Raw genomic sequence first — 24,761 nt, 5'->3', positions numbered from 1 at the left:
CCATCGCCCCACGCTCCTCTGAGCTCCTTCCACCGCTCCTGTTTTATTTCTCCGTGTTGTGACCGCGGCCGTTCCCCCACTCCCCATTTTAAAGAGGGGGTGCAGCAGACACAGCTGGGACAGCGAGGCGGCCAGGAGGAGGCTGGGGGGCCGCGGCCGCCCTGTAATTAAAGTTGGGAGATTATCCCCTGCCAGCATCACCCAGGGGCCGTCGGGGGAAGGGGAAACTTCAGGGTGTGATCCAGCGCGGTGCTGAGCGGGGGGCGCGGGGAGAGGCTCGGCTTCCCTTCCCTGCGCCTGACGGACCCCATCGCCCCCCCGGCCCTGCCCCCAGCCCTCCTCCCTCCACCGGCATCCCGTCCGCTTCCAGGGATTTAATTAGGCGTTTACACCTCGGCTTGGAGTAAATGACTAGTAAGAACTGTTGGAGGGGGGGGTGGGGGGTGTACAGCAGCCCCGTTTTGATTGACAGGGTGGAGGACCATTGAAAATCTTGCTGGGTAGCTCCCGGGTCGCTATGAAGCTCCTTTTAAAAATCCTTCTCCAATGCTGACTCCCGGTAGATGGCAGCTCCGCCGGGCGCGCAGGCAGCGCGGGCGGATGGAGTAGGGCGGGCCGCGCCGCGCTCCCACGCGTGTCCCCGCTCCCGCGGCGGGCCCAGAGGCTGCCCCGCCGCCCCAGGTAAGAACCCCCCGGGCAGCGCGGGCTGGGGATGCCGGCGGGGAGGGAAGAGGACTTTGGGGATTGCTTTGGGAGTCTGTCCGTGGGGGAATGTGCGGCCGGGGAGGGACCGCTGGCAGGGATGCGCGGTCTCCCAGCCCGGGCTCCAGCGCAAATCTGTCCTCCTGTCCCTCTTTGTTTCTTTTTTTTCTTTTTTTCTTTTTTTTTCTTGTTTATTTGAAGTGTACCGCGCTTTAAAAAAAAAATCCAAACTACAGCGAAAAAAAAATAATGCAACCCCCCACTACCAGTTCGGGGCCTCGTTCCTATGGATTCCAAGTGCCAGCCCGCCCCGGTGCGGGCTCAGGCAGCTGGCGGGGATGCGGGGTTGTAACCCGGCTCGGGGGATGGGGGCGACGCGCATCCCTGCGTGAGCCGGGCTCCCGGGAGCAGAGCGCAACTTTCCCCTGTTTACACAGTGGTGTTTCAGTAAGCTGGGCAGCCTGGGGGGAGCTAGCGAGGGCACACACAGCCCCGAGCCGGACGGTGGCCCCGCTCGGGGTGGCTCCGGCACTGGTTTTTCTTTCTGGTGCGGCTGGAAGTTGAGCGCGGAAGGGACGGCAAGGGAGGGCAAGATGCCGGCAGCGCTAGGAAGCCTCTCTAGGACAAATCACACCCCCACATCACCCCGCTGCGAGGTTAGACGGCAAAACGGACGGGGAGCCCCTGTAAGGAGCAGGCAGGCCGGTCTTGGCGGCCCCCCTGCACGCTCTCCCTCTTTAAGGGGTGTATAAATCCCGGACCTGCGCTGTCAGCCCTCCTTGATAAATTAAGGGCTTCGCAGTCGAAACCTATTTACACCTCCATTATAGGGCTAACCAAATGGGGATCTGCATGCATATTTTTACCGCAAGAGATCTCATACATCTCCGCCAGAGTCGCCCCTCGGGCCATGGGATAACAGATAGGGAAGGGGGGTGGGTTGTGCTCCGCCGCGGCCAGCACTTGAGCGGAAAAAAGTCCGTGTCCCCACTCGGTGCTGGCTGCCCGGGGCACCCGGGACCCGTTCCCCTTGCAGGGGCCAAGGAGAGGGCGAGGGTGACCTCCCGGGAGCCTTGAGGGGACCGGACACACGGGCTGCTCCAGCCCCAAGCAAGGCGCTCGGGAAACTTCTCCTCCGATGGAGATGGGGTTTGACTGCGACCCTTGCCGTGCCTGTCCCTTTATTTGGGGAGAGAAGGGACAAGAAGAGCCCCACACGGAGCCGTCCTGTCCCCGCGGTCCGTGGCTTTTCCCGGCTGCCCTTTCCATTTATTTCCAGGCGGCGACCTCCGGCGCCTCGGGGGAAAAAGGGGTCAGCGCATCTGGGGACAGGTCCTTGGTGTCCCCGAGGGTCGCCTCGGCAAGGCCGTCAGCAGAAAGGAGGGAGGGGGCAACATGCCCCGTTTCCCGGTGGAATTCCCGCACCGAGCGCTTCCCGCTGCCTTTGGAAACGAAAGGCGGCCGGAGCGCGGTGGCACCGCAGCCGCAGACCCGGAGAGGGCTCGGCCCAACACCCCTGTCCCTGCCCGGGCGCTTTGCGGGGTTGTCCCCGCAGCCTCCGCTCCAGCCTGTGTCCCGCATTCCGCCTCCGCCGGGGAAAAAGAAATGTCCCCGCTCCGCCTCATCCCGTCCCCTCCGGCGGCCCCCTCCAGTTCCACTTGGTTAGCTCAAGTTTTCCATGTAAATGACAGTAATAAATATCTAATCATGTCCCTCAGCTATCGGCGGCTCGCCGAGCAGCCGGCATTAATGAGACATCCAGGGGAAGTGGGGAAAAGGAGAGTGGGGGGGAAAAAAAATAAAGAGGAAAGTTTTTCCGCTCTCCCTGAAATGGTTTCTGGAGGCGAGGCCCGGCCGAGGTGACGGGGGGATGAGAGGAGCGGAGCCCCCCGCTTCTCCGGAACGATCCCAACTGTGGGGTCGCGCTCAGCTTCAAAGCCGTCCCCTCTAATTAACCCCCTCCTCGAAATCCCAGCAATTCCCCTCGAGGGAGGGGCGAGTCGCATCCCCGGGCTGGGGGCTGCTGTCCCGAAAGCCCCGCGGAGATGCCTGTGCCCATCCCTGCCGTGATTCCCAAACAATTAACGGAGCTGCGATGAGCTCTGAATGCTGATGGTGGGCCGAGGGGGGAAAGCTGCGGCTGGAATTAAACCATGAGGGTTGGATTTGTTCGCCTAACGCTAAACAAATGGACTGATTACCTTCTTTCCAAACGCATCAGTCATACTACATTAAGTAGCAGAGAGCTAATTATCCCAATTAGGAGGCTGATTTATAATTAATGGCTTGGACCAAGTGATAATTGGATGTTAATGGATAACAGTTTTGTCTGAAGTAGCCTCCCGCTTCCCCAAAGGCAGGGCTGGAGGGTTTGGGGTTTATTTACCCTCTCCCTCCCTCACCTCTGCGCGGAACACAAAGCGAAAGAGAAGGGAAATCTGCTCTTAGCTGGGTCGGGTGAGACCCTCCTGGGGCTGGGGGAGCCGCTGGCCACTTCCCAGCCTGCCCGGGGCTCAGCGAGGATGGCTGCGGGGGTAACCTTCAGCACCCACCTTCCCCAGCTTTTCAAGCAATATCTGATGGTTTTTTCCCTCTCCTCCCTGAGCTTCCAAGCCGTGGGCAGCTGACCCTATTGGGTATCTCATCCACCTGCAGGACGTGGGTCGTGTTCTCGATGAAGGGCAAAGGCTGAGCCCCACGGGGTGCCCCAGTGCAGATCAGGCTTTTCCTCTGCCCTGCCTGTCCTAGGATGGGACTCACCCTGAGGATGAGAGGTTTTCCACCCTCCCTGGCCCACATCCCCCGTGCAGTGGTGGGCAGAGAGTAAATGTGCAGTTTCTCACTGCTCTGTGTTTCTCCTGACCACATCTCAGAAATGGCTTGCTGACTGTTTAGCTTATCCCTTCCATGTTCACTTTTCACTCATGAGTAAATTGGTGCAAGTCAATCCCACTTCCTTGTTTGCCCCAGCCAGAGAGACTTGGACCTAGAGCCCTTTGGCTTTGGGATTGTGTTTCTAGGTTCAGTTTTTCCATTCTAAACAAGAACTGCAATGGGCACAAAATTCCTGAAAGGGTAAGAGTGACTTCAACCCTGAGTTACCCCGTGACTGATGAGAGGTTGTATTAAATTATGCCAACATAGTCAATGCAAAAATACACCCAAAATTGTACCGCCAGTACACAGAAAGATGTTTTTGATCAGTTTTCCAGCTTTTCCTGCTAATTTAAAGAGATCTTGATGTCTAAATACGAGGAGATCACACATAAGAAGTGATCTTACTGCCAAATCAGAAGGCACAGCTCTGCTTCACGGGGCTGGTGCAGATGTTGCTTTTCCTTAGTGCCAGTGTCGCTGCCTGCACCAAAGGAACAGAGTCAGAGGAGCTTCCCACAAATCACAGAAGGGCAGGCTTGCCAGGCAAGTTTTGCACAATATAGTTGCAGAGGGAGTGACTGCAGCGGCTTTGGTTCCCAGTGTCTTTATCCTTTAAAAGAATATTTTGCTGAGGAAGAGGGAAATCGGATGAAAAGAAGCTGCAGCAGTTTCTTTTTCCTCTGTCATTTTCACAACCAGCCCTGTCGAAACAAAGCTGCTGCAGAGAAGGTTCTGGGCCAGGTCTTCTGATATGGCTCCCTAGTGGTTTTACTGGTTACACTATGGGTAAAGTGTTCATCTAGGAGCAGTCCACATTTTCTAAGATTCCAGTGGTTTTTCAGGGGCAACTCAAAATTCAGCTTGTCAAGTTGAAAATGCTTCTACTGAGGCACCAACGAATGTCAGCTGGGCTTAAAGCCTTTCAAAAGGTTGAGTGCTGGTTTCCAGAGCTTGTGTCTGAACAGAGTGTTTGTGGCTACCTTGCTTCATTTGGAAAAACGTAGGAATAGGAAAAATGCTGAACAACACGGGTTAGATAAATTCCAAATTTTCCAATCCTATACAACTACTAATAAACTAATCTGCTTTGGGGGAATTTCCATCAAAATGTGCTGGTGGAGAATTTGGAAATGTAGCCAGATAGTCATGAATTAATTAATGGTGCACTGGGGTTAGCCAAACCCTGGGTCTTTTCCTGTCAGTTTATTTCACTCTAAGAGTTATTGAAATTGATTTTTTTTTCTTTTAAATTCGTTAGGTTTTGGATCAGATTTCTTCTGTTTCCTAAAGCAGTTCTGGTGGAGTTACAGCTCATAGGAAGGAGAGTCTCTGAGGGAGGGCTGGGAGCAGGATGGAGCAGCAGTTCTCCGAAGGGAGGGAAATAGATATTTACATCAGGAGTTGTGGGTAGCTGGCACCGCCGTCTTAGGACAAACAGCAGCCTCTGCATGGCCAGAGCAAATACTGATTTGAGAAATGGTGCTGTAAGGAACAGCAAAACTGTAAAATTGAAAGTGTGAACGTGATGCTTGGGAGCTCCACTAGGATCTTCCAGAGAAAGAGTCACGATTGCACTGGGGGAGATGAGCTGATGGGTCTGGCCAGGGAGGAAATGTTCTTGCCAAGGGAGCTGTGCAAACCTGGTGTTTCCAGTCGTGCTGAGCTCCGGGCAGAGCGAGCAGGGAGCAGCTCTGGGAGCTCCTGGTGTGTGTTAGCCCGGGGTGAGTGAACGTGCCTCTGCTGAGGGACTTCAGTCTCCCCCCAAAACCCAGCAGACATTTAGCAGCTCTGCCTGCTTTACAGCACACAGCTCTTTAGAGCACAGATCACCTGCTGGTGGCCAAAATACATTGCTTACCTTGGCAGCCGAGCTGAATTCAGTGTAGGGATCCAAAGGCTTACGGGAAAGGAAGCCTTACATGCGCCCGTGGTGCTCCCAGCCCCTGGCACTGCTGCCACTAACTCTGCTTTGTGGCCCTGTTTTAAGGTGGCACAAGTCTTTCCCCGACCCCAGCCCCTCCTTGTAAAAGCCACTGAGCTCAAGCATCTTTTTTTAGTGGTAGGATGAACATTTGTGTTGCCACTTGCAGAGAAGAAAAACTTAAAACTTCTGGTTTATTATTTTAAGGTATTAGAAGACCACATGGCTTGTGGAGCTTTATTATTTTAAGGTATTAGAAGACCACAACAATTGCATGGCTTGTGGAGCTGCCTTTCAGGTTTGGGTTTTTTTTTTTTTTATTTTAGACAAAGGTAGGATTGTCTGTCATTTTGCCTTATAGATGATTTAAGTCTGAGCAGGAGCAGTTGCCATCCTGTGTTTTGTGACTGTTATTTGGAGTGCTGCAAGAATCATCTGCAGAGGCAGGGTCCAGCTGAACTTGCAGAAACATCCCGAGTTTGGCTCTCAGCTTCTATTGCTTTCAAGGTTTGCTTGCTCTTTCTATCTCTCAAAATCACCTTTGAGCAGAATTGCACTTGGCATCATAACCTCACGACCCTCCATCTGATTAGCTAAAACAGCACCTAGGAAAGTCCTTTTGTGCCAGCAGGGTTAAACTCCAGTGGTGTGGCAGAAACCTTTGCATTTCACAGAGACACTGCTCCCCTCTTTGTGTGGGTACCAAACTCCATCAGCTTAACACCCAGAACTTACAGCTTCAACTTTTTACTTCCTACTTGATGAGTAGTGGTGGTGGGGGGTGAAATCTCCCTCCCTGCGTGCCTCATCCCAGTGCCTGCCCGTGGAGCCCGGCATCTGGGCTGCGGCATCACCCAGGGCAAGCTGCATTCCCTCCTGCCAGCCTGGCTGCCGGGCTTGCAGCACCTGGGAGCAGCAGGAGAGGAGCTGGGAATGTCTTACACTGCCTCAGAAAATCTTTACAAAGCTTATCTGTGCATTTCTTCCAGGGTTTGATCTCCCTTGTTAGGGCTCAGGGTTAGATTGTCAGATCAGCGTCGTGGTTGCGGTGCTCAGGATAGACACAGGAAGGGTCACAGGCTTAAAAACATATTTTGGCACAGAACTGTAGATCCTTGTCTTCTTAATGAGACTGTCATAGGTAAAATCCTCCAGGATATTGCTCCATCTTTCAGGGATGGGAGATTCCTGAACCAGAAGTCCCAAGAGGCCGCCTTCCAAGGCGGTCAGTTTGCTCATGGGAGCAATCTGCAATCAAGTATGCTGCAGGGAAAAGCTGTTTTGGGGGCAGAGAGCAAGCAGGGAGCCACCCTCATGCTTCCAGCAGCCCTGGGAAAGGGCAGAGTTTGGTTTGGAAAGTTCCCTTCGCCAGTGTTAGAGAAAACAATATGATGCTTCTCAAGAAAACCTTTTTCACAGAAGCGAGGCGAAGGACTGAGCAGGTACTTTGTTGTTTTGTTTTTTTTCATAAAACACCAAAGATAAACCCTTTAAGCAGTTCATGAATTCAGTAGTTAGATTGCAGGGTGCTTTAGGGTTACTCCAAGTTCTGAATTCAGGGCAGTCCAGAGGCAGAGATGCTGTAAGGTCTGGGGAGGACAGAGCAGGTGGGCAGCACAGGAACACCGAGCCTGGCTGCAGCGGGATGCGACCGCATTTCAGATCCACGGATGTGCAGCCTGCAGCAGCAGCCTGGCAGAGCTGGGCTGCAGGGTTCAGTTTCCATTCTGCTTTTAATCAGAAGAAATCTTAAATGCATGAGTTTTTGTTGTTGTTGCTAGCTGATCTGGAAGCAGAATGAGATGAGAAACGAGAGTCAAAGTGATCTTCATATCAAGAGCTTTTCTTTTTCCAGGAAAATGCTCCACTTCAGTGTAATTTTCAAGAGCTTCCACTGAGGTTTGAGTGCTGCTCTGAAGGGGAGAAGGGAGGTTTGTCCTGGTTTGATCTGTCAGCACTGGTTGTCTCGTGTAAATTACAGCAAGCAAGGGATTTTGCACCGCAGTGATGTTTGGAGATGCCACTCCTGGCTCGGCACTGCAAGCTGCTGGGCTCCAAGCTCTCAAACTTATCCTCAACTCAAAAGCAGAGCCTTTAGGGATGTCTTTATTTAATTTTCTTTATTTTGTACCTAGAAAGCCTGCCCTCTGAAGAATGCCTCTGCAAACAGAGGCATTGGTAAGTCTTTTGCCGGGATGTGTCTAATCAGTCACTCGATTCCGTTATCTTTTGGGTGAAAAGCGATGATTTCACAAAAGCCTTAAATAAAAATCGCAGCAAATGATGCGAGTTACCCCTGTCAGCCAGGGCCTTTTACCTCAGCTGCTTACAACCTGGTATTGAAAATTTCTAGGGTCCTGCAACAAAACTTTCTTGTCTCAGCAGGATGCTCTGAGGTTTGTTTTACAAAAATTTACAAGCCCTCTTGCATCCTGTTATGTTTCGACGGCAAATAGATGAGCATTACAAACAGAGTTGCTGTGCTCATCATCAGCACAGCCTCAGAGTCACTTCTTTGACAAGGTCTACCCAAAACTGGTGACACTGTCCCTAACTGGAAGTATTTCCAGATTTCAGCTGCTAGAAACCCTCCTGGTTTTAAGAAAAAATATCTCTTTATTCATACCAAAGTCACTAGGAATAGCTGAGTGTGAGCTGCAGAAATTGGTGTAATTGGTCAGGTTTGGCTTTCGGTGTATTGTCACTTAGTTTTAACTAGATCCTGCTTAATTGTGATCTCTCTCTGCACTTAGAAATTAACTTTATTTAAATCCAGGAATATTCACAGGGGTAAAAGTACTTCAGGAAGATTAGAAATGCAGAGTCCTGCACGGGTTTTTTTGGGAGCTGTTCTCAGTTCCTTATTTCAGTTACAAGGAAAGTCTTTTGGAAGCCTGTTTTTATAGTGCATGCTGCTCTCAGACTTTGACACTTGAATGAGAAACTGATGTGTTACAGTATTGCAAATTATCGATCTTTCATCCACTACAAAGGTGAAATTGTTTCCTTAGATATTCGGTAATCTCACATGAGGAACAAAACTGATTTATAACATGTTGATTATTATCTTACATTATTTTGGGCCTTTATATATCTAAAAGATTTAGGGGTATATTAAGAAAAAAAAGATTGAATAAAACCTTTTGCTAAGATCATTTATTCAAACCCCCAGGTATGTAATTCATTTAGTACCAAATACACATAAACCCAATGTCTGTCTATAGAGTGAGCCTGTTTTCCTAGAATGTGAGTTACACAGAGTCCAAGATTTGTTATTTATCTTTCTGATTTGAAGTGTTTCTGAATAAGGAATTAAAGCATGAAATCATAACACAGAACAGCTCCAGGGGAGGCGAGGGGGAATATTCTGCTGTGAGTCTATTTTCAATGATGTTTTTTGCCACTGGTAATAAGGGGGAAAGGATGTTGCAGCACAAACCATTTGCTGTTTTTCCCTGTTCGTAATGAGCAGTGGGTTCCTGTGCTTTGCATAAACACCAGCAGTGATTTGTAGCACCTTTACAGGTATTTAAGCTGAGGACCACAACTTTCCTTTTACCTGACAGAGCTACTCCTATTTTTTTCTGTCACCTGCAGTCAGGACGCTGAACACCAATCAAGTGCACCAGACTTCTGTTTCATGCTTGAATTTTTTTTTAAATGATCTTTTTCTTGTGCTCAAGCTGTGCCTTGTATCAGGGCACTGACCTGAGGCTGTGCCACACTCTTCCAAACCTTAAATTTATCTGTGGTGAATCTCTCCACAAGCAATGAAATAAAGTGTTGAAATTCCCTTCTGAAAGTGACTTCCCAAAGTCCAGATTTTTTTTTTTTTTTTTTTTTTTTTTTTTGTATGGCTTATTTCCCACATAAAGAAAGCCTCATACAGCTTCTCCACCATCACCAACCCTCCCATTTTGGGGACAGATTTCATGAAGTGATAAAGAAGCACCCCATTGTGCCCACCAGTCAAAAGCAGACTGGCATCCTCTTCTTGAAACCTCTAGAAATCATTCAGTATTTCTAACTCACAGGTTTTATTACCCTGTTCTTTATGAGGGCACCTGAGTGTCTCATGTAGTTCAGTGAATTTAGCCTCAGTATTTCTTTGAATTTGGGATGACTCACTGTTTCGAGGGAAAAGAGATACTTGTCCAAAGCCCCTGCAAAGCTGCAGGTCCTACATCCAGCTTCATTTCACCCAACAGAATTTGCTTGAGAAAGGCAAATGTCTTGTTTGTGATTTTGGTTTGGTGGTTTGTTTTTTTCCTGATAGAAGGGGAAATATGGATTTTTTTTTCCTTGCCAGGTACTTTTCAGAAAACTTTTATACTTCATTATCTAAATTCTTCTCAGATCTCTCTGAATTCCACATACACACAAGCCACTAGGAACAGGGGTTTTCAGCTGGTGAGGAAATGCATGGGTCTCTCTTCACATCTTCTCTCAGGACAGAATTACATGCAGAATTATACAAAATTAGTTGCCAGCTAAACAGGGAAACTTAAAGCCTTGTACAAAGCTGAGAATATTAAACCCCAGGGTCAGATCTCCCCTGCATGCCACGCTCTTACCTGGGGCACCATAGATGGCACCACTCTTGTGCTGTGTGGCTTCAGGGGAACCTGAGGCTTTCAGGGCCAGTGCTGGGAAGGGAGGGATGGGAGCCACGCTGGGTGGAGCAGTGCAGCTCTGCCCTGGGATAACAGGGCTCCTGGTTCTGGCTGGTAAATGTGCAGGTTGTTTTGGATCAGATGAACAGCAGCAGCTGAATACAGAGTGCTGGGGTCCCTGGATTGGTCTGGGATGGGCAGAATCCTGCATTGCCTGGCCTCAAAGCCATGCAGGAATGGAGAAAGCTGGATTTCTCACGTACAGCAGCAGTTACAGCGAGGGGAGAGCCCATGTGCTGTCTGTGAGGCTGGGTCCTGGCAGGACATGGCTCCTGAGGTCTGAGAAGTCTGCAGGGTTGGGAAGAAAAGTAGCCACAGAATCCATGAGGCTTCCACAGTGAAAACATAAGTGAGAGGTGTGAGCCACAGGAGGGATTTTGACGCTGGGGTGGCAATGCCAGGAGTGTGAAGGCAGGAGGAGAGGGAGCCCAGCAGGGTCTGGTGCAGGGCGTGTGAGGAGATCTCACACCAGTGCTGAGCAAGGTGGGGAGCTGGGACAGGGCTGGATTGTGGTGCTAGGGGAGTCTCTGCTGCTGCCCTGAGGGGCTGTGCAGGGAGAGACCACCGGCCCGGGGTGCCAGCCCAGGCACTGCCCACACCCCCTGTGCTGGGCAAAGGCTGCAGCTCCAGCCCACAGGCTCCCACCAGGGGCATTTTTCTCTCACCTATTGTTTTCCTGCACCTTTCCTCAGCTTCCATCTCCTTTCTTGGCTGCTCCTTACCCTTCAATGGTGTCTGATGCACAAAATCAGGATGAGGAATCCCCTTTCTTTCAGGATGGACCCTGTAACCCTCCCAGCTTATCCACAGCTGCTCAAGCCCATACCCTTCAAGAAAGCAGGAGTTCAAACTTTGCTTTCACCCTGCTCCTGGCTGTGGCTGTTCCTGAGGCCCTCCAGCCACGCAGAGACATAAAAGATGCATTTGCAGATTTTGAAAATTAAAACCATCTATACAGCCAGTGGGAAAGGATCAGCTTATTTGGTTGCTTAATGAAATATAAAGATTATTTTAACCAGTGTAAGCACTATTCGACAGCTTGTGAAACACAGCAGTGGCTTGATGAATGGCTTTCTCCATTAAAAAAAATTGCTGCATGATGTCTTTTAAATATTTAATTTATTGGGGTTGGAGTGAGCTCGGAGCTGACAGTTAAACAGGAGCTATTTGTGGTCTCAGTTAACTTTGCTTACCCGGCTGAACCGTCTCGCTCAGTAAATTCCCTCATTTTTTATACAGAATCTGGGATGATACATTTGCTGCACAAGTGAGTAGGGAGTTCTGCCTGTTGTCTGCATGGCAGCGTAACAGGCAGTTATCACCAAAGCTGTGAGGGGCATTGACTCCCATCCTGAGTCCACCCCTCCGAGGTCCTTCTCTTTTTTATTTTCTTTTTTTTTTTAAATGCGCTTTCTTCTAGGCCACCCAAAAATGCACACATAAAATCATCTTTTAACAATCTAACCCACAAAAATATTCCTGGAGCAAGGGTTTCAGTGGAAACACCAGGCTCCAGACACAACACCACTGGCAGTGTCCTTGGAATACTGTATGGTATGGGAAAAATTCCCCTCCTCTCCCTCTTGGTTTTTCCTTTAATGTGCCAGCTTGCTACACAGCTGATGACATGCAAGGGGGATTAGAAAAGAAAAACAGGCATTTCTGTGAGTTGGGAGTCAAAGACACTTGGCCTCCCACATATCTCCTGGCAAGGCTGAGCCCCGGTGTGGATTCTCCAGCCTCTATTAAGGACAGAGGTCTGGCAGCAGCCCAGGGCAGTTAATAGGTTCTGTGTCCTCAAATGGTTTTCACAAAACACGCAGGAACTTAATAAGCTTTGAGACCTCTACCCCGCTGGCCAAAGCTGGTGCAACCAGCCACCTGGTTCACAAGTGAGGTGGTGAGAGGAGAGGAGGCAGAATGAAGTTGCAAATCTCTGTTTTGCTGCCCGTGTTGGTGAGAGGAGAGGAGAGGAGAGGAGAGGAGAGGAGAGGAGAGAAGAGGTGGCAGAATGAAGTTGCAAACCTCTGTTTTGCTGCCCGTGTTGGCCAGAAAAGCCAGTGCTGCCCTTGTCTGTGACGGCGAGGCAGTGAACAACTGTACTGGGTGGTATGATGCTCCTGGAAATGAGCCACACCGAGGATGGGGTGAGGCTGCGGCACAGGTCAGACTTTCCCATGTGGTGGGAGATGTCCTCTGTGGCCATGTCAGTGGTACATGTCCCTGGGACAGGTCCTGTAACACGTGCCAACAGCAGCAAAACTTTGCAGTCCATGAAAGCAACATCACAGCTGCAATTTCGCTGTGAACACCATTGTGAGGAAAATAGATAAGAATGCCAAAAATCTTTTGTTGTGTGAAGTCCATCACCTTGATCAGAGAACCAGCAAACAATTTTGTCATTGCTTAAATCTTCCCTAAGCTCCGTTAGAACAGAGGTGTGGCATCCTTGTAGCTTTGGAAAATGTCCATTTTCACATTTTATCGTAGAAGAGTGGGGAGCCAGTCCAGAGTGAGTGAACAGGCAGGCACAAAGCACATTGGGGTGTGTGTCAGGTCTTTGTGGTGTCACCACACCCGGACCTGTCACCCTCCACTGGCACTGAGTGCTGAAATGATGCATGAAATGAAACGAGGGTCTCGGGGAAACAGGAATGAAGCAGAGTGCTAAATCCCAAAATTATGGGTTTATAATTTCCGCAGCCTCTTTGAGAAGGCAATCCCAGAACCAGAACTCACATTCATGAGGGTCATCCTTGGGCTGGCAGAGTGTTTGACCAAACTCAGCTGCATGTTTCCCTCCCCTGCTCCTGGGCACCTCAGTGCAGAGATGCTTGTGAGGGTGAAGCCATGAGATGCCCCAGACCCTGTTGTACTAAATTCAGCTGCTTTTTAAGGAACTCCCACTTGGTCTCTGGCTGCTGCACAAGGTCACTTCATGTTTGTACTTGTTATATCAAGGTGGAAAGAACAGGAGTTCAGAGCAGGAGGGGCAGTGGCACCAACTTATTTCCATCTCTGCCTCTTCACCATGACTCTGTCCCTCCATGGTATAAATAATTTACGGGCAAATACAAACGAATTTTCACAGTACAGAAAACACAGTAGATAATTGTTCTTCCAAATTTTCACCGTTCAATGCATCACATTCCTCCTAAAACCATGGGCATTTCTCCTGAAATCATCACCTCCCTGCAGTGTTTAAATTGTTTTCTAAGAGGCTGCCTGAAAAGATGTCTGCTTTCCTTAAGTTAGTCCGGCTGACCCTCTTTCCCTGAGCATTTGTTCATTGCACTGACTTTCCAGATGGTGACTTGCTGATGTAAACGGTGGTTTAAAAAATTTATTTTGTAGCTAATGTTTCACAACTTCCTTTCTGATGTCTTACAAACTGCAGAAACGACATCCTGGAGGCCCTCAGTCATTTACAGGGATGAATGAAGCATTGCTTGGCTTTTGAGATCAATATTAGCTCAGTTTTACAGATGGCCTGTAAGGAAAAAGAGCTTGAAGTTTCACGCAGAGCCTACACTAGAAAAAAAAAGCCATTAGTTTTCTGAAATAATTTCCTTGCTATTGAGTTATGAAATGTCGGTATTTATTGCAAACCTTATTCCCTCTTTAGCCATAACATTTTTGGTGCTATTATGGTGCAGATTTATTTTCTTTTACAACACATGCTCTTTTCCCACTCCCCTCCCCATATCATTTGTGTTTTCTTAAGAAGACCTGTTAGAAAAATGAATAATGAATGGAAACAAATTATAAATGAGTGAGTTCAGATGAGGAACATTATTTGATATTCCAGCACTGGGATTACAAATAGTCCACTGTAGGCAGTGATAGGGACAAAATCCCAGCTAGCCCTGGGATAGAGCTAGGACAATGCATTAAAAGTCACTGTACTATGATAAACTGTATTGTGGTACGCAAAAAAATTAATTTTCCGTATTTTGATCAGCATGATCGAGATACAGTCAGATTCTGGGCTTTAAGTTTGGAAGCTGGCATTGTGTTGATGGTGCTTCAGGTGCATAGAAGATATTTCCATTCCTGTCCCAGAGCCTGTTAGGGCTGTGATGTCAAACACGAGCCTTGCATGCAACACTTCAGTTCTGAGCTCAGCACTTCCAAAGCTCTGCTGAGACCCCGGGCTGCTGGAACAGCAGGTCCCTAAGCCCCTGTCTCCTGTGGGTGCTGTTTTGCAGGTTGATGTCACCATGCAGCACTATGGAGTGAACGGCTACTCGCTGCACGCCATGAACTCGCTGAGCGCCATGTACAACCTCCACCAGCAGGCAGCTCAGCAGGCCCAGCACGCCCCCGACTACCGGCCCTCCGTGCACGCCCTCACCCTGGCAGAGAGACTGGCTGGTAAGGACAACTCATGGCAAGTGCCCTTGCCTGGCGCTAAAAACCCCGCCCCAAAAAACAGCAATGAAAAAACCCGCGCGCACAAAGAAACCAAAAAATCCGGCACAAAAAAAAAATATCCTTGTTGCTTGCATTGAGTGAAACTCTTCTGGAGTGTGAGAGAGCCAAGGTGTGCTCCTCAGTGCTGTCCCTGTGGCCAAGCTCTCAGGTGACACCTGCCCTCCAGTGTGTGCAGGCACCTTGCTTTAGACTGGCCTCTGGCAGCTGGGAAGGATCCTGAGATGGGACGTGGCTCCACCATATGGGGTTGAAAAGAGAGAATTAAAAAGACACTGAAATGTCTTTTAACGAGTGAACAGAAAACAGCAAAGACTTTCCCTTTCTTGTTAGTAAATAAGGGCAGAGTGAACGTGATCACAAAGTAAATTGGATTCACCCAGGTCTTGCATTCCCTGACAGCCACCTCCTGCCATCCCAGGCCATAGATTGTTTCTCCATGTTGTCTCTTCAAGCAACTATTTCCCACTTCTTTCCTAAAAACCCCTTTTTCTCTCTGGGAGATGACCTTCATTTGAATCTTATTTGGGTTTCACCTTGACCTATTTATTTCTGGGGATCCTAGACCTTGTGTTGGGTGGCACTTTCCTGGAGATCCTGCTGCCTTCCATAAAACAGCTTTTTAGCTCAAATAAAGTCACATGTGACTTTACCCAGGCAGTGTCATTTATGCAGCACTGTTGAGGACAGGAGCTGCTGGTCCAGAGCATCTGAGCTGGTTTTCTGTGTTCAGCCATGGTTGTAACAGCGCTGCACTGATGCTCTCATTAATAGGAAGTGCAAAACCCAGACAGTATTTTATGAGTTGGTAGAAGTAATTGTTCAAAAACAATGGATGGAGACCTGAGGATATTTGGTGTGGTAGGGCACATATATCTGCCCTAAATTTCAGCCTGCCATGAAACATCCAGATCTGGCTGAGATCATCAAAGGCTCCTGCAGTGTAAGTGAGCAACAGCTGCAACATCACTGTTTTGGTCTGGACTTGGATGCAGTGATGTAAAGCAGACCTGACAACCAGGATGTGACAGCTAAAGTAAAAAGTTACCATACTTGTTATTCTAGAAACTTCCCCAGAATGGAATTATCTTTCCTGACTGCCTAAAAATGTGTATCTGTTCTAAGATAGCTTTCTAGTTGTCTGATATTAAAGTTAAAAAAAAAAATTGTAGAGGGATTCCTTCCAGTCTAGAGTAGGTGGGAAAAATTACCTGTCCAGACAGCTTTGGTGGGCTAAATATGATAAATAATGGCTCAAGCCAAAATAAAGATGCAGAAGTTCCAGGATGGTCCTCCCAGGTGGGCAGTCCACAAAGGCATGATGATAAAGTCCTGGACTCTTTGGATCACTGAGCCACAGCTGGCTGTCACATCTTCATGCTAGCAATGTTCCCTTATCCAGCTGCTATTTGTGACCTTCTTAGTGTGGTTCTGAGTGGCCTGTGGGATCTTTGGGGTGGCACAGGGCAGAGCAGGAGTCACTGTCCTCATAAGTAAACAACCAAAGTGGAATCAAAGAGACCAGGACTCTGGTCCTGGCTCTGCTGCTGGGCTGCAGAGTGATGGGGGAGCACTGTCCTTGTCCTGGTCATCCATCCCCTTGTTCCCTGCCCCTTTCAGTGTCAGGCTGTCAGATGGGAGCAGATGGCCCTGAACTCTGCAATGTACCTTGCAGTCCCTGCATCTCAAGGTGCCCCTTTTCTAACTGCAAGGATCTCTTGAAAGATGTTTGTGATCTCTGTCTTTTAGATTAGAGCATGGAGGACTAAATGTCTTTGGCCCTAACTAGGCTAAAGCAGAGGAAGAAAAAAAAAAGAATTAAAAAAACTATTCTCATATTCTTGACCGGAAGATTCAATTGGTATCCTGACCTCTTATCTTTAAAATTAATAACCCACCTGGAAGACTTTCCAAATTAAATGCCACTGTCCCCTTGTCTGCTTATCATTGGCAGTGTAGGCATTATATACCTACGAGCTGTTTCCTTTGCAGTTGCCTCACATTCTGTTACTTCTGAATATCTTTCAGTGCAGGTTATAGATCTCATTTGCCTTCCAGGGACAGTCAGAATAAAGCAGCACAAAAGCAAATGACCTTAAGTCAGAAAACAGAGGTTTCTGGTGGTAACTGCAAAGCCTCACCTGCAATTTATATTCTCCTTCTTGCACAAAGCCTGAAAACATAGTTAAAACATTAAAATAATTGCTGGTTGCCTCTCGCTGGAGTGGCCAAACTTAATGCATGAGCTGCCGCCTCTGGGGAGCTGGTAGGTCTAACCTCTACTCTAGAAATTTGGGAATATTCCAGCCTGCAGGTAGGGTGTTTAGGTAGGGTGTTTAACCAGTGCCCTTTCTCCTGTTTTCGTGTACTTGAAACACAAATGTTAGCTTTTTAAAATGTTTTGGGGCAGCTTCAATTTCATTTCTTGTGCTGGAACGTCCCTCTTCCTCACCTGCTGCACTGTGAGCTGTGCCTGGATGCACAAGGATGGTCCCTCTGCCTCCACAGGGGCAGCTTTATCACCAGCATTTGAACTTCCAAGGAGCTCTGATTCCTCAAGCACAAAGTTCTCTTGTGTGCAACCAGCGCTATATTGTTGAAGACCTTTAGCCTGATCACATCTCTGCCAGGTTGCCAAAACCACGCAGCTTTGGCAATGCCCCAGGAGGGCGCTGCGAGTGCTGACCTAGAATGGAACAGCTGGAAGTTTTGGAAGAGGAATGTTTGAGCAGTGCAAAGCTGATTTGCTACGCTCGTTAGCCAGTGGGTCTGAGGCCGGGCTGTGTGGTGCTGGGGGTGGCCTGACAGCAGGTTTTTGTTTATTGTTTGGATTCGTGTCACGACGCTCGTGACAAAAGCGCAAACAAACAGCAGCCAGAGCCTTCATCGGGCTCCGTGTGCTGATAGTGCCAGCTTTTCTCCCTGTTCTGTTGTTTTCTCGTGTGCTCATTCCTCCCTTCTACTGGAAGTCACATTCTTAACCGAATTAAAAATGATACCAGACACTGCTCTTTCTGCATTTCCTCTATGAGAGCAAACCTCTTGCCAGACTGTTTCATTCCAGGGCTGTAGCACAGCATGTCCCAACTTGCATAATAAAGGGTGGGTTTTTTTCATTTTCAAGTAACTTATTTTCATTGATTTAAGATCTTTCTACTCCCACTAACTGTTGTGCAATAATAACCCCTCTGGTAAAATAATAAGCCCTTTACTGTTGGCCTCAGATTTTCCCCAGTCTGATTTTCTTCTCTGCCCTCAATTTTCCAAGCTTGGTCTGCAAAGTCAGACCTTGTGAGTAGGTGCTCTGCAGAGAAGAGCTCAGCACATGAGCTCTGGGCTTGCAACCAGTGGGGCTGGACGTGGCCTTGGCTGGTGTTTCCACCCCAGATGCTGGAGAGTGTCCGTGCTCAGTGAAGGATGTGCTTTGGAGCAAAATGCACAAAAACACATGAGATTAAACGCTCTCTGAACTGCAGCCCAGAACAACTCTCCAATATCATGCCTTGAAGACTGCAGTGGGCTATGCACAAGATATTAAAGTAGTACAAGAGTAAATGTCCCCACATCATTTTTAGTTGTGTTTCTTAATGGAAGGTGTTTATGCCATGATAGGGTCTGGGCATCTGCATGTCCTGCCCCACTGATACTGGAGCAGATTGAGTTATTTCAGCCAAATTCAGCACTGGAGGCTCAACAGCTTTCACAGTTGTCACAGGAAGAGGTTCTCTCTCCAGAACAGGCTTTTAGAATCACAGAATGGTTTGGGCTGGAAGCGATCTCAAAGGTCACCTAGTTTTAACCCCTCTGCAATGATTTTATCTCTTTGGACACCTCAGTTCACCAGTAAAATCCATATGTATGTGTTTTACTGGCTCTAAAGGAATGGAAAAAACATTCCGTAGTTTTGTCTGATGTTAGCAAGTGCTTTATTCGACAGTCAGCGTACAAATTCCAATAATTAAATTGGCCACTTTCCTTGTCTTCCAACGGCTGTACATTTCAAGACATCATTTTGGAGGCACGTTATGGATCCCAGCACCGCAAACAAAGGCGGAGCCGCACGGCCTTCACCGCCCAGCAGCTGGAGGCCCTGGAGAAGACCTTCCAGAAGACTCACTACCCAGATGTGGTGATGAGAGAGCGGCTGGCCATGTGCACAAACCTGCCCGAAGCCAGAGTCCAGGTATTGATATTTTGGGGGTTTGCCAGGGGGGATGTTTAAAAGAGCACAGCCGGGTTCCCAGAGGGCTGCCAGCTCCCTTGACCTTCCAGGATTCTTGCAGTGGAAGCAAAGATTTTGGGGCAGTAAAGTTGTCAAAGGCAGGGGCAGGGAGGATAAAATTATCCAAAGTCACACATCTGCTTAAGAAACTTCTAATCCACGCGCACATTTTTTAAATTTAGGATTGTCTGAAGTGTACACTGGTTTTCATTTGTTCTTTCACATTTCTTTGGGGAAATTTTAGAAACGGCAACAGAAGTCTATTTATTTATTTATTTGTGAGGCTTTTCTGGCTTTCTAAAAAAGTAGAGACCCAAGTAATTCCAGCTGCTCTTTTCCACCAGTGTCAATATTTGTAACATCTCAGGCCAAGGTTTGGGTTTGCTTTTTGTTTTTGTTTGCTTTTTCGTTTCAATTAGTGAAATGTGCTAGTTCATAACCTGCTGGTGAAGCAGTTCTTGTCTTTTAAAAGACAAATATTTTTAACTGTGAAGACAAAAAGTTGTGGAAAAACATTAGTTCTTTTATATAAGTATCAAGGCATTTTTATATAAAAAATGCTTTGTCCCCTTATCTAACCAAGCAAACAACAAACAAGATTTTCTAATCTATTTCTTCTAATACATGTCTACTGATTTAACTTAAAAAAATAATGGATTCTCTCTCCTTTCATATATAAAATTCCCAGACAACAGCCTATGCCTAATACATGTCTACTGATTTAACTTAAAAAAATAAATGGATTCCCTCCCCTTTCATATATGCAGTTCCCAGACAACAGCCTATGCCCGTAATGATATACTTTGAGTGTTGCCATCATAGTTTTGATACACTTATAACCAAATGGTTTTAGAAACTTAACACACTGTAATGTGTGTGTAATTACACACACACACAGTGTAATGTCTTCAGATGTTACAGCTGCAAGACATTCTTTTTGGATGAGCTGCCTAACCAATTTAGGGGAAAAAAAACTAAAAAACCAAAAAAAACCACCAGCAGTGGAGCCTGTTAAAGAATCAATATAGAGGCTGGGTATTTTTTCGTCTGTTTGAAATGTTATTTGTAGATTCAGTAACCAGCAGTGGAGCCTGTTAAAGAATCAATATAGAGGCTGGGTATTTTTTAGACTTTGAAATGTTATTTGTAGATTCAGTACAAACAGTCGAGCTCTAAGGTCCAGCAAAGTGGAATGGCCTTTGGCATAGTGGGCTTACATCACCTCATCACTTGGGGTTCCCCTGAAGCTGAGTGATGCTGAATTTGCCCTAAGCAGGACTCTCACTGGTTTTTCTCCCCTGCCGTTTGTGGCACGGAAGGTCTGGTTCAAGAACCGGAGAGCCAAATTCCGGAAGAAGCAGCGCAGCCTGCAGAAAGAGCAGCTGCAGAAGCAGAAGGACTGTGAGGGGAGCCACAGCGAGGGCAAGATGGAGCCCCCTGTGCTGGAGACCCAGGCCCCCACCTCGGACACTGAGAAGGTCCAGAGCCTCCCCAGCGAGGTGGGCACCGACCTCAACCTGACCCTGTCGGAGCAGTCTGCCAGCGAGTCGGCGCCCGAGGACCAGACCGACAGAGAGGAGGAGTTCAAGAGCACCTTGGATGAGGCCAAAGTGGACAAGAGCCCTGGCGTGGACAGCAAGACTTTGAACTGCAAGAGAGCGAGCCCAAAAGCAGGTGAGGGGCAGCGTCTTGGTGGGGGTTGGTGTCAGGACCTGGCAGGCTGGTGGTCAGGACCCCTTTCCAAGGGGGATGTTGGTGGTTGGGCATCGTCCCATATTCCCTGTGGAGTGGGTGCTCAGGGATAGGCTGCCCAGGCTTGTCCTCAGCATGGAACAGGCCCCACAGAGGGCAGGATGTCACTGCAGCTGGAGCACTGAAAGAGCAGAGACCTTCTGCTGCAGTTAGATCTTGGGGAGAGCAGTGCCCAGCAGCAGCAGCAGAGCTCAGCCCATTTCTACACTCTGAGGTTGGGAAGGACACACATTTAGCTCTACTGAGCTGTCACACACTCTCTCATTAGCCCTCTGGTGCAAGAGACAAGCCCATGCTGCTGCCCAAACATTTCTGGGGTGTGAATAAGCACCTGCTTATCCAGCCTGTGGGAATAACCCCCATCCCCTCTGTCTCCTGCTGCAGAGTCCCCTATCAGCGCGACTGTGACGCCTTCGTCCAGCAGTGGCCTGGCTCAGACTCACTCCTACTCCTCCTCGCCCCTGAGCCTCTTCCGCCTGCAGGAGCAGTTCCGCCAGCACATGGCAGCCACCAACAACTTGGTCCATTACTCCTCCTTTGAAATGGGGACACCGTCTGCCATGCCCTACCTGGGCATGAACGTCAACATGGCCCCGCTGAGCTCCCTGCACTGTCAGTCCTATTACCAGTCGCTGTCCCACGCTCAGCAGGTCTGGTCCTCCCCCATCCTGCAGGCCTCCAGCTCCCTGCCGAGCCTGAACAGTAAAACCACGAGCATTGAGAACCTGAGGCTGCGGGCGAAGCAGCACGCGGCGTCCCTGGGGCTGGACACCCTCCCCAACTGACTGCCCCGAGAGATGCCCCAGAGGCTGGCACTGCCCGCGGATCCACACCTCCCCCTGGAGCGAGGTGCTCCCTTGCAGGGAAAACTCTGCGTTTGTTAACGTCCTGTTAGCACCACGGTTGCGTCAGACACTGCTGCTGGCCTGGTCTTCACTGAGTATTTAATGAGGAAGGGGGAGAGGATGTGTGTTTAGACAGATGAACTGTCCTCTGGACTGCCACGAGTCCAGCCTGTAACGTTCAGGAGGAGCCCCTTCTCCTCACCCCCTCGATAAGGTGCCAACTGTGTTTTATTCACCTTTTATTTTGTTGTTGTTGTTATGTTCTTTGGGGGAAGAAAGAGTCCTGCTTCTTGTCTTGTATATAGTTTATAATGTTGACAGCACCCATCATCTGTGTGTTACTGTCAGTGTTACAGAACTGTGACCTCTTTTGCTTTTATTCCCCTTTGCTTTTCAATTTTAGTAGCTAGTATCAGAGTTACAAACCAGCCATCACCTTGACCTCTGCTGGTAGCTAGTTGCTCTTCTTGGGTCAGCATCATAAGGGTGTTCATGAGGAAGAGGCATGATCGTGCACTTCACCACTCCACTTCTCCCTTCTCTGCTAAAGCTAATTTTTTAACAACCGGGAAATGATCTGAAGGTGAATTTCCTGTTTAAGCACTTCCTATAAGGCAAGCATTTTTCTTTTCTTTTTAATAGCACTTGCTCAAAGAGGACAAAATATTGGCCAAATGCTGCTGTCTGGGAGAAAATGAAGGCCAAATTTTCAGATTATTTTTGATCTATATTGTTTCCTCTTTAATCTGCAGTGAAGTATAAATTTTATTTACAAATTACAGGGTTTTCTTTTTGGAGAGCATTTTGGTCTTACTTTGACAATAGATAGTAATAAAAATTTCATATGGACTCTTGGTGTGTTAACACACCATGAATTTTATGGTTCTTTGACAAAAAACTTGATTGATGCAAGCTGTGTCTCGGAAAAAATCTCTGATCACCAAATTCTGTTCTCAAGCCCTCAGTCCAAAAAGTGGTTATCAAGTGAAAATGTAACAAGTGAGAAATGCTGAACTGCTGGAGGCAAAGCAGGTGTAAGCAGGGGCTTGATATTCTTTTGGGAACTGAGGGGGGATAGATGAACTTGCCAAAAATGCAGGGTTTGCAAGTAACCAAAATTCACCAGCTTCAGAATTATTGCACTGAACAGTTTCAGTCTCATTTCATTGGAATGACCCATCATTCACCCTTGCGTGGTTTTCCTTGTTGAGAAGGAATGTTTCTGCCAATTTAAATCACTTTAAAAAAAAATTATGCCTATCCCAATCCAAATAAACATTTTGGACTCACTGCTATTCCTCTGAGCAATGCGTGGTTTTCCTTGTTGAGAAGGAATGTTTCTGCCAATTTAAATCACTTTAAAAAAAAAAAAAATTATGCCTACCCCAATCCAAATAAACATTTTGGACTCAATGCTATTCCTCTGAGCATTAAGGAGGGATGATACTCAGACCTCATCTCTAATACTGACTAGGATCAAAAAATCCAGCGTGTCTCTGGGGCAGGTGGTATGTTTGTGTCCCAAGAGTGTCGACTGGGTGTGTCACTAACACCCTGGGCAGATCTGTGTTGTCTCTCTGCAAAAAATCAGAATTTATTTAACCTCAAGTGTAGACCCATAGCCACCCAAGTGTGGCCCTCCTCACTCCCACCTTGCTTCACACTGGGGGTCAAATTACCTGTTTAAACGTGAAGGGAAAGAGTGTGTTCAGCTGCATTATTACTTCTTGAAAAAGCATCTAACTCCCACAAATGGAGATGTAAGAACTGTTTGATGGGAAATAATGGCTAATCTCTCATAAAGCTGTAGCAGGAGCAGACCTCTGGAGGGGGCAGCTCATCAACTGCACCAGCTTCCAAGGAAAATGGAGTGTCTTCCATAAATATTTCTGTTGTGCCAAACACTTCAGTTTGGGGCTTTTCTCTCATGCTTTAGTTTTCCTGACTGTGTCAAATCAGCTGCTGTGACCGGCAGAATTCTCCACTTTGCCAAAACCAAAATGTATTTGTAGGAAGCAGATTTTTGGCTGCCACTTTCAAAGGAGTCTCAGTAAATTAAAACCACCAAAGCACATTTACTCTGTCCAAAAAGAAAGTCCCAGCTTTCATTTTTTTGCTGTCTGTCACCCAAACCAGGGACACCCAAACAAAGCTTTAATTTTCTTCCTCCTTCCTAAAAAAGGCTTTATTCATCTATATTTTTTTCTGTGCTCTGCTGACCTCTGCACCATTCTGGGCTGTGGAGTTGCTTTACCAGAGCAGGGCAAACACAAATTTAATGAGCACTCCTTCTGATGTCGTTCTTTGGTGCCAGTGAACAAGTGAGGTAATTGGGTGGGAGATCAGATCTGCACTTGAGCTCTTTTTTAATTAATAAGAGATATCCATGAAACTGCAGCTCATGTCAGTGGGTGTTTCAGGCAGAGAGCAGAGGGCTGCAGTCACTCTTGCAGCACCCCAGGTAACACAGGCATCTCTTCTCTGCCCTTGGGGCTGGAAAGGGAGACACCAGCTCACACCAGGGCACACACAGCCTTACCATGGCTCAGGATGGTACCACAGCATCTGCCACAGGAAGGTCAGAACACCTGGGTTTATGGCCTGCTCCTGCAGGGCGAGGACAGAGAGCACAGGGGATAAGCTTGATCCAGCGCTAGATTTGCCATGATCCTCTGGAGGGAGACAAGACCTTCCCACTGAGCCAAGGAGGGAAACTCTTCCCTGTGCCTCGGTGCAGGAATTCATTTTAACATTCACAGCCTTCACACATCTCAGCTGACCCTGGAGCCTGACCCCTTCATCCCTGGGTTCTGCTCATCTCCTTCCTCACAGAGCCTTGGAGCTGCTACCAGGAACTTCCCAGTGGAGCATCTCTCACCCCACTGAAAACCAACACTGGGGTGAGGCCAGCCCTGCTCAGGAAGCAAACTGGGAGAGGAGACAATCAGATCTCCATCAGTTCCCTGGGGTATTTGTTCAGCACCCTCCTCATCTGCCTCTGTGAGGAGCAGCAGCTGACTGAGGGGCAGCTGGTCCTGTACCAGGGCATGTGAATCATTCCCACCTGGAGGTTATTTCTCCCCTTCTGAATCAGGGTGAAAATATGTAAAATTTTAAAATAAACAGAAAAAAATAGGAGATTTCCTTAAATACAGATCAGCCCCTGAAGTATTTTATGTGAAGTTTGGGGTTTGCCTTCTTACAGTCAACCTTAAACATCCATGAGGGGAGTGAGCTGACATGAAAAGCAAAATTGATTTGGAAATGCAAAAATTCAAGAATCTAGTCTCATAGCTTGCAAAATATAGTAATTAATTATCTGTCAAAACTGAATCTTT

The 24,761-nt window shown here is 47.9% G+C and overlaps 1 protein-coding gene across 2 annotated transcripts; it reads left to right on the top strand.

Annotated features, from left to right (window-relative positions):
- Positions 1 to 589: 589 nt before the first annotated feature.
- Positions 590 to 21,363, top strand: DMBX1 (diencephalon/mesencephalon homeobox 1). Of its 2 annotated transcripts, none has more exons than XM_039711632.1 (5): positions 590 to 681; positions 14,382 to 14,547; positions 18,609 to 18,787; positions 20,146 to 20,500; positions 20,963 to 21,363. In XM_039711632.1, exons 2-5 carry the CDS (start codon positions 14,394 to 14,396, stop codon positions 21,361 to 21,363), a joined length of 1,089 nt encoding a protein of 362 aa, XP_039567566.1. In that variant the 5' UTR covers positions 590 to 681; positions 14,382 to 14,393. The 2 variants fall into 2 exon arrangements, with proteins under 2 accessions (XP_039567566.1, XP_039567567.1); XM_039711633.1 differs by having other exon boundaries at positions 615 to 681; positions 14,382 to 14,545; positions 18,592 to 18,787.
- The last annotated feature ends 3,398 nt before the right edge of the window (positions 21,364 to 24,761 follow it).

Source organism: Passer montanus, unplaced genomic scaffold (genome assembly GCF_014805655.1).
Source record: "Passer montanus isolate IOZ18808 unplaced genomic scaffold, ASM1480565v1 scaffold25, whole genome shotgun sequence".
NCBI classification, from domain to species: Eukaryota; Metazoa; Chordata; class Aves; order Passeriformes; family Passeridae; genus Passer; species Passer montanus.
This window is presented reverse-complemented; position numbering and strand designations above follow the sequence as displayed.